Source organism: Rhinopithecus bieti, unplaced genomic scaffold (genome assembly GCF_001698545.2).
Source record: "Rhinopithecus bieti isolate Rb0 unplaced genomic scaffold, ASM169854v2 scaffold_654, whole genome shotgun sequence".
In the NCBI taxonomy this organism is placed as follows: Eukaryota; Metazoa; Chordata; class Mammalia; order Primates; family Cercopithecidae; genus Rhinopithecus; species Rhinopithecus bieti.
Window position 1 is genome coordinate 360,038 of NW_016803105.1, and position 10,210 is coordinate 370,247.

The following is a 10,210-nucleotide window of genomic DNA, read 5'->3' on the forward strand; positions in this document are numbered from 1 at the left end:
TCTGAAATCTCACTGGCCAAGGAATGTAAAACAGCAGATATGTAGTATGGAATTCCATTGCCATTCTGACTGTTAGTACTTTCTCTTCTATCCCATTCTGAATGTGAATGTCTACTGTGTTGTTGTTGTTGTTTTTTAAATTATTATCTCTGTCTCACTGTTGTATGTTTGCTGTGTGAGAGACAGAACTCAAGAAAGTCTGCTCTAGGAGCACACCTGAACAGCTCTATCTGCATGTGGAACTAACTTACATGACAAAACACTGAACTTTAAGCCAGAACTTGATGCTGTAGTGGAATGAGGCATCATCGGGCATCTTGGGAAAGGGTTGACTATATTTTGTATATGAGAGGAACATAATTCCTCTAATGGCTAGAAGGAAAAACTGTGATAGGCTGCTACATTGGTGGCACTTCTCTGTTTTGCCAATTTGATTTTGAGGAGTTTCAGGTTCTGCTTGATCATGAAAATTGGTAGTAGGAATGAAACATGAAGAAATACATTTGCCTGAATTATTCGCTACTTTTATATTCAGCATGTTTCTCGTGATGAATTCAACCCTTTGATTATACATTCCTGTTTCTGGTTGTTTTTAGATTTTTGCAGAATCTTCTTGGTTCCAGATAAAATTTCACACTGTCTCATGGAACAATGGCAGACAGAAAGAGAAAATAACTGGTGTTCAATTTTCTGGTGAACAGAAGCTCTAAGATTTTAAATCAACTGGCAAATGTTGAAAAGATTAAAAAAAAAGTTCTTATTTTTTTCCTCAGGTTATGCCAGTTTCAAAAACTATTGGCAGAATATACCAGAAGGAGAAGGCTGAATTGTTTTTTCTTAAATCTAATCTAAAATATTTTTAATAACTGTCTATTTCTTTATATTTTGGCATTAATTTGCTCCTCTGTCTTAATCTTCTGGTTGTCATTTTTATTTTCATTCAATGAAAATGTGCAAAATGCTTTCTATATCTCAGGCGCTGTTCTGGGCATTGAAGATGCAGCAGCAAATAAAACAGACTCAAATCACTGTTCCCCTTTGGCTTAATTTCAGATGAAGAATAACACATAATTAACAATATAAGTAGATAAAATAGATAGTATGATAGAGATAAGTGCTGTGGAGAAAAAACAGCTGAAAACAAGAAAAAATGAGTGTAGATTTGTAGTCTTTACTAGGGAACGAGGAGAATTCTCTTTAGGTGGTATTTGAGTAGCATTCAAAATGAGATAAAAAGGAGAGACAAAGAGAAGCAGGAAATAGATAAAAGGAAGCAGGTATTGAATGATTCTATAGGCTATTATAGAGACTTTGGCTTTATCTAAAATAAGATGGGAAATCATTCAAGTACTTTGAGTAGATGAGTAACATAATCTGATTGTGCATTCGTAGTATCAGTCTGGTTATAAATATGTATGCACTTTAAAGTCTTTCCTCTAAGATCTGGAATAAGACAAGGACACCTGCCTACTTTCACCACTTCTATTCAACATAGTACTGAAAGTCCTAGCCAGACAATGAGGAAATAAATAAATAAATAAATATAAATGTGTACAAATTGAAAAGAAAGAAGTCAAATTTTATTTGGTTGCAGATTATATAATCTCATATTTAGAAAACCTAAAACTCTATTAAAAGCAGAGCTGACAAAGTTATTCAGTAAAAGTACAGGATACAAAATTAACACACAAAGGTCAGTAACATTTCTATACAACAGCAAATATTCTGAAAGAATTCAAGCAAACAATCACACTTACTATACTTACCAAGAAAAATAAATCTAAGAATAAATTTAACCAAAGAGGTGAAAGATCCCTATAATGAAAACTATAAAATACTGCTGAAAGAAATGAAGAAGATACACGCAAACAAAACAGGTGTCATATTTATGGATTGGAAAAAATAATACTGCTAAAATGTCCATACTACCCAAAGCAATTTACAGCTTCAATGCAATCCCTATCAAAATACCAATGACATTCTTCACAGAAATGAACAATCTGAAAATGCTTATGGTATGACAAAAGACCCCATGTGGACAAAGCAATCCTGATGAAAAATAACAAAGCTGGAAACATCACATTACCTAATTACAAAATACACTACAAAGCTATAGAAACAAAACAGCATAATGCTGGCATGAAAACAGACACACAGACCAATGGAATAGAATAGAAAACCCAGAAATAAATCCACACATTTAGAGCCACTCATTTTTGACGAAGGCACCAAGAGCATACATTGGAAAAAGGACAGTCTGTTCAATAAATGGTGGTAGGAAAACTAGATATACGTATGTAGAAGAATGAAACTCAAACCCTATCCTTCACCATATACAAAAATCAAATCAAAATGGATTCAAATCTTTTGCCCATTTTTTGATCAGATTATTAGATTTTTTTTTTCCTATAGAGTGATTTGAACTCTTTATATATTCTGGTTATTAATCCCTTGTCAGATGGATTGTTGGCAAATATTTCCTTCCGTTCTGTAAGTCTTCATTTTGTTGATTGTTTCCTTTGCTGTGTAGAAGCTTATCAACATGATATGATCCAATTTGTCCGTTTTTGCTTTGGTTGCTTGTGCTTGTGTCATATTACTGAAGAAATTTTGCCCAGATCAACATCCTGGAGATTTTTCCCTGTGTATCCTTGTAATAGTTTCATAGTTTAAGGTCTTATATTTAAGTATTTAATTCATTTTAATTTGAGTTTTGTATATGGCAAGCTATAGGAGTCTATTAAGGACATGTTTAAAACCATTAAATTATAAAGTGATTTGTTAGTAATCAGTAGATAAGTAGAACCCTTATGTCTTTCTCACTGCTTGGATTCTTCAATTCTGACTAGATGAAATGCTTCAGCTTGAATTCTACATTATTTTTTCATGTCTAATATGTTCTACCTAAAAAAACCAAAGTCGGTTGAGAACTTAAGATGTCTTTATAGAGAAAACTTGACTCCCAAAAAGTTATATTCTGTGCTAACCTCTTAAATGAGTTCCAGATTTATGCAGTCTGTTGCTTTTGGATATTCCTATTTGAACACCTAAAATTTACTTTCAATCAAGTATTTTTCCCCATTCTTTTTTATTCAGTAAATGGTACTGCCATCAAACCAGTTGCAAATAATTGCTAAATCTGGAAATAATTCTTAATCCTGTCTTTTCCCTCAACACCATTGCTATCCAATGCATCAGTAATTCCCTCGACTCTGCCTTCCAGTGTCTCCCAGTCCTGCCGTTTTCCTTCATCACTACTTCTAACAATCTCTATTGCTTTTACCTGCAGTGGTAGCATTGTCACATTTGCTCTTCCCCAGAATCTACAGTCTATTCTCCTCAAAGCAAGGATTGTGCTCTTGAACAATAATAACAAAAAGTAAATATGTTATGCACTCCTGTTCAAAATATTCCCTTGTTTGCAGTTGTAATTAATGTAAAATTATATATGTGGAAACCTTCCTAAATTACTCAATTTGAAGTAGCCATCTTTCAGTTCCTCTCTTGTGCAATTCCCTTTTTCATTTTTCTTACAGCAATGACCACATACTAAAATTACCTGCTTTATTTATTATCTTCTTATTTATTGCTGTCTTCCTATTTCCACGGGACCTTGTCTTTCCTGTTCTCTGCTATATTCCAGTACACAGAACAGTGGCATTTAGTATAGGCTTAATAAATTTTGATGTATAGATGAATTAATAAATTTGCATTTTCAAAAGATAAACTGACCCTGATCTGTCAGAGGATGATTTAGAGTTTTAGATATTAAAAGAGTTACTACATGTCCAGTTTTACCTTTTATTTCATAAGTGTTGATATGATAGACCAAAAATGCTGGATCTGTATTTACACAATTTGGTAGTGGCAATCATTAGATTTTGAATGACTCTAAATAGTTCTCTAAATAGTACTCCAGACAATATTATTTTTATTGCTTTTACATTTCTGATATTCAAGCTCGCATTTATGTGTCTCTGTGTGAATGTGTGGATGAGTACATTGATTCAGTTTGGCTTTGCAACTGGGCTTTTAATATTAGAACCACAGTAACTACAAATTTGTCTTGTCACTAGCCTGGTTAAGTGTCATAAACTACTGGCTGAACAACATATACTGTCTCCTTTTTGGAGTAACTATGCAGATTCATGTTTTAATGATCTTATATGACATGTTGATTTTCTTAGTCTCCTTTCATAATTTTATACATTTTTATAAAATGTTGAATGGTTCTGTCACTTCATTTCTTTGGGAGATTATAGTCACTGCAGTGCTTAAGACTTGAAGGACTAATGACTAATGGAATCGTAGAATCTTTCCCCAGTGAAAATAGAATTGAGCTCTAAAATGTCACTGGTACATAAAAAACACACCATCCTAGACTAGCCAGCAGGGTTCTAGGCTCAAATTTAGCTGTCGAGTATAGAAAGAAGTCATTATTGGCATATTTAAGTGATTTAAGAAGGACGATCTGCAATTATAAAATAAACAGTTATCTGTAGATTCAGAAAATGTCAGGGCTTTCTGAAAATTAAAGAAGGAATTTAAAACCACTTAAGCTTAATAATTTTGACACAAATAATTAATAGCTTTATGTTGAAAATTCTGGCAAAAGCAAATAAGTAACAAAAAAGGATTTTCCTAGAAAGCTGGCAAACACCTGAATGAAAACAATCATAAAAAACTCAAAGCAACAGTCTTAAGAACAGTTAATTATATATGTATATATAATATACGTGTGATTATATAGATATGCTGTTGAACTTTCAAGTGACTAATTGTATATTTCAATAGGGAATTATACATTATGTTAAATATTTTTTAAAATAAGTTCATAATTTCTACCATTTTAATAATCCAAAGAAATGTATAATTCTCTTTTCCTTATAGTGACAAGGAGAATAATTTATGCCAGGAACTTCCTTGTTCATGGGACTAAATCAAAGTTGAAGATCCAAAGAAATTATTGATATTGCCCAGAGCAGAGAGTTAATAAGACTTTCTTAACAGTAATTCTGAAACCATTCCAAACAAAATATATGTGAAATGTCAATGAGATTAATTTTGCCAGGAGTTTTCTTTCCTCTTCTTTGACCAACCAATAAGAATTTTTCTACATGAGATAATGCTGTTCACTCATGCTTCATTGGATGAATGAATAACCATTCTGCACCTGACTGCAGAGTCCTGGTATGGAATTCTCTCAACCAGCTGCTAGAGTGTTATCCCTATAGCCAATAGAGTCAATTGAATTATACTTTTTAAATACTCAATTATATTTTCCACCTTGCTTCTTCACTCTTAAATAATTCAACACCAAAGACAAATGCCTTTTCTTGTTTAGCAGTATTGCACAATGAAACTTTTACTGACTTTTCCATATCTCTATGTCTTTTGCACTACAGATTAGAGCACTAAGGGATCCCTGAGTCTGTCACTTAAAATATTTTCATGTATCTTAATTTAATTTATAGTTTATTTCAGTAGGTTTTGTTGTGTTGTCTCTTGAAGTAATTTATAGATTTGTTTATTTTTTTTAACATGAGGCTTTAATTCAAAGAGACCAACTCCTCATATGCTTGTTAACGAAAGTCACAGCAAACGTAAATCCTGCAACCCTAATCATTGTATTTTTCACAAAAACAGATAATATTTGCCTATAGTTTGTTATAATTATGTGCTACACTCAAATAATAATTCAAGGAGAAAAATTGGCTTTGGATTCATAAATATCAAATGAGATTGTGTATTCATTACACTTCTTAGTTACATTACAAGAAAAAACATTGATCTGGTCATCAATAGGTCATGGGAATAAAAACAAAGTTGCAAATTTTGCAGCCAATTACAGGCCTTTTCTTAAATTGAAGATCTTACATAGATAGTTTTTAATAGATACTGTTTTTTAGAAGCATTTTCCATATTCTTCTCCATTACTGAATAAACAAACTCAATTAAAAAGCTACAAAATTAATAAATATATTTTCTTACAAATTATGAAGAGACAGAACAGAAAGTGAGAAACAGAATTTAAGAATTAAAAAAACCTTGAAAATTAAAATAATTATATTTTTCATGTGTATCAGTTTGTTCTCAAGCTGCTAATAAAGACATATTCAATACTGGGTAATTTATAAAGAAAAAGAGGTTTAATGGACTCACACTTCCACATGGTTGGGGAGACCTCACAATCATGGCAGAAGGCTAAGGCAGAGCAAAGGCATGTCTTACATGGCAGCAGGCAAGAGAGCATGTGCAGGGGAACTTCTCTTTATAAACCATCAGATCTCACAAGACTTATTCACTATCATGAAAACAGCACAGGAAAAACTCACCCTCATGATTCAGTGACCTACCACTAGGTCCCTACCACAATACATGGGGATTATGGGACTACAGTTCAAGACGAGATTTGGATGGGGTCACAGCCAAACCATATCACTATGTATTGTATCATAAAAAAGGAAAGTATCATTTAGTTTCATATGTACTTTTTATATTTCAGTAGTCCAGAGTCTAACAGATTACAAAGCTACTCTGTAGCTAAGAAATATACATTTTGAGTGACATATTAAGGTATTTCAGCATATAAGTATTGTATATAACCTCTAAAAGCTTGAAAACATCACATTATTTTCAGAACACCTTGTGCAAATTCTGGTAATAATTAATTTTCTTTTAGCATATGGTTTGACATGCATGAATCTTAGCTTAATCTTAAAGGTATTACAAAATATTCTTAGAATGCAAATTCTATAATAGTTCAAATTATCAAACAGTAAGCTAATATTGCTGAATATGTTTTACCAGAATTAAAATTAGGTATCTTAAAAGTTTGCTCCTCTTCCCAGCCAGCTTGAAAGGGTTTGCGTAACCGGCCTTGTGGGCCCTTAAAGCGCTCTGTTAAAGCGCTCTGTGGGCGGCCTGGCCTCAACTCCCTTAGTCTAGGCGCACGAAGGGAGTTGCTCCTAGCTCTCGTCCGTCCCGGGTTCGCTTTTCTTTCCTTCCCGATGCCTGGCTCTTAGATCCACTACCGCAGAGTCTACGGCTGCCAGGAAGCCCAGATTCGAGTGTCCGGAGAGTAACCGGAAGTGCTGTCCCCAGGCCTAGGGGCGGCGCCAGCGGCTGCAGGAATGCTATCTTCCCTGAGAAGTCGAATTCTCAGGATCAGGAATGCATGTTTTCTTCTGTCTGGATTCTAGGGTTGGAAATACCAAGTAAGGAATTAACATATATGATGCTGGAAACTTGTAGAGGCTCATGACTGAAAGGCCTGAAATAGATGTATCTTCCAAGTTTTTATCAAGAAAATGACTGTGAGGGCAATGATGGGTCAAGAAGACCAGTGGAAAACTCCCTAGGAGAGAGCCATAGAAAATGTACACTTCAGAAGAGAGATGTAATCAGAGAACTCAAAAAAGGAAAATATATAATGTATGCCCTCAGAAGGGTAAAAAGATTTTTATTCATGTGCATGAGATTACTCAAATAGATGGTCATATATACCAGTGCCTTGAATGCAAGCAAAACTTCTGTGAAAACTTAGCTCTTATTATGTGTGAGAGAACCCATACTGGGGAGAAACCTTATAAATGTGATATGTGTGAGAAAACCTTTGTCCAAAGCTCAGATCTTATTTCACACCAGAGGATCCATAATTACGAGAAACCTTATAAATGTAGCAAATGTGAGAAGAGCTTTTGGCACCACTTAGCGCTTTCAGGACATCAGAGAACACACGCAGGTAAAAAATTCTATACATGTGACATTTGTGGCAAGAATTTTGGTCAGAGTTCTGATCTGCTCGTCCACCAGCGAAGCCATACTGGTGAGAAACCGTATCTATGTAGTGAGTGTGACAAATGCTTCAGTAGAAGTACAAACCTCATAAGGCACCGAAGAACTCACACAGGTGAGAAACCATTTAAGTGTCTCGAGTGTGAAAAAGCTTTCAGTGGGAAATCAGATCTTATTAGCCACCAGAGAACTCACACTGGGGAAAGGCCCTACAAATGTAATAAGTGTGAGAAAAGTTACCGACACCGTTCAGCCTTCATTGTACATAAAAGAGTTCATACTGGGGAGAAGCCCTATAAGTGTGGTGCCTGTGAAAAATGCTTTGGCCAGAAATCAGACCTTATCGTACACCAGAGAGTCCACACAGGTGAGAAGCCGTATAAATGCCTGGAATGTATGAGAAGTTTTACTCGGAGTGCCAACCTAATTAGGCACCAGGCAACTCACACTCACACTTTTAAATGCCTTGAGTATGAGAAAAGTTTTAACTGTAGCTCAGATCTTATTGTACATCAGAGAATTCACATGGAAGAGAAACCACATCAGTGGTCTACGTGTGAGAGTGGCTTCCTCCTAGGTATGGACTTTGTTGCCCAACAGAAAATGAGAACTCAAACAGAGGAGCTACACTACAAATACACTGTATGTGATAAAAGCTTCCACCAGAACTCAGCCCTTCTTCAACATCAGACAGTACACATTGGTGAAAAACCATTTATCTGTAATGTGAGTGAAAAAGGTCTTGAGCTTAGCCCTCCCCATGCATCAGAAGCCTCACAGATGTCTTGACCAGGCAGGAAGCTGTAATACCAATATTAAAAATTATTTACGTATCAGAGAACTCATTAAGATGAAGACAAATCTCAGACTTTGCTCAGAGCTCAGAATTCAGTGGGGACCAGAGAGCCTGCAATTGGAAGTAGGAGAAATTATTTGCCCAGAGAGCTGCCCTCACAGAACACCTCATCCTCGCTCCAATGAGAAAACTTCAGATGCCCAGAGTTTTTGAAAACTTTCTGAGCTCAAATTTGATCACTCACAAGAGGATTCATACAAGTGGGAAACCTTACAAATGCCCTGAGAGCTTTCTAGCAATGCTCAACCCTTCTCGTTATAAGAGAATTCACACCGGAGAACAACTTTTTAAATGCCTTCAGTGTCAGTCGTGCTGCAGACAGTATGAACATCTCATTGGATCTCAGAAAACCCACCCTGGGGAGAAGCCCCAGCAAGTGTGAAAAAAGCTTCTAACAGAACTCTGACTTACCCATCAGAGAAGCCATACTGGTGAAAAATTGTATATTTGTCTTAAGTATGGCAAAAACATTCATTGGAGAGCCTTACTTGGGTTTGCAACCCCAAAAAAACGCCAATCTGAGGAAAGACTACAAGTGTCTGAATGAAGAGTGCTTGTTAGTGATCAACTCTTGTGGTACATCAGGGAACTCACATAAGTGAAAAAACCCATACTTACCTTGAGTCTGAAAAAACCTTTGGTAGAAGCTCCTGTCTTATTGGGCCCCCAAAAACCTGTTCTGCAATGAGAGATTTACTTGTGGGTGAGAATCTATGTACATATAATATGTATGAGAAGAACTGTTCTCATAGTTAGTTGACTCATATGATAGAGAGGACTTTACATGAAATCAGTATGAAANAAATTGTCTGATGTCAACAAATAGGTTGGAGTTAGGTCATGCTTCCAAAAAGGGTTAAGAAATTTCCTTTCCCTACCTAGACTGATAAAACCAGTCTAGGGTGAGGGATACTGCATAACTGTAGGCTGCTCAAAGCACGATCAGTGGAGCAGTCCAGCTGGAAAGTACTGAGGATTATCAATCATGTCCGGGGAAGGTAACAGTCTGGTGAAGTGGTGGACACTATGTTGAAACTGCAGATCATTAGGAAGTGCTGACCAGCTCACCTTTCAAGTGTTATGAGGCCGACTTAACAACATCCTCTTTCTTCAATCGTGTTCATTTGAATTATTTTGTGAATGTACAACTTATTTTTTGCAGTGATGATTTGCAATTAAAAACATATTTATGGATGAGAGTTTTTAATTTGCAATTAAAAACATATTTATGGATGAGAGTTGGATGTGATACCCTATGATCAAGTGGTCCAAATAGGAAGAGTTTGTGATTCAATATGAGAGAGATTTGACATAGCTTGGAACCTAGGGCAGGAAAACAAAGGAACAGTCAAGATTTTGCATCATATACCCAAGGGATTTGTGAAAAGCCTTGAGAAAATGCCTAGCCAAGGATATAGACAGTACTCAGTATTTCTCCTTAAGAGCTTAATTTGCAAACATAACATCCTTTAAAAGGCTAATATTTTCACTTCATAGTCTTCTGTTTGACGGCTTTACAGTTGGGGTGAAGATGGTGACGTGTACACTTACTTTTTA

General features: G+C 35.4%; 1 protein-coding gene across 1 annotated transcript; it reads left to right on the forward strand.

Moving 5' to 3' along the window:
* Positions 1–6,846: 6,846 nt before the first annotated feature.
* Positions 6,847–9,155, forward strand: LOC108543685 (zinc finger protein 322). The gene has a single exon (XM_017894316.1). The coding sequence runs from the start codon at positions 7,378–7,380 to the stop codon at positions 8,584–8,586; it is 1,209 nt and encodes a 402-aa protein (XP_017749805.1). The 5' UTR covers positions 6,847–7,377; the 3' UTR covers positions 8,587–9,155.
* Positions 9,156–10,210: the final 1,055 nt, after the last annotated feature.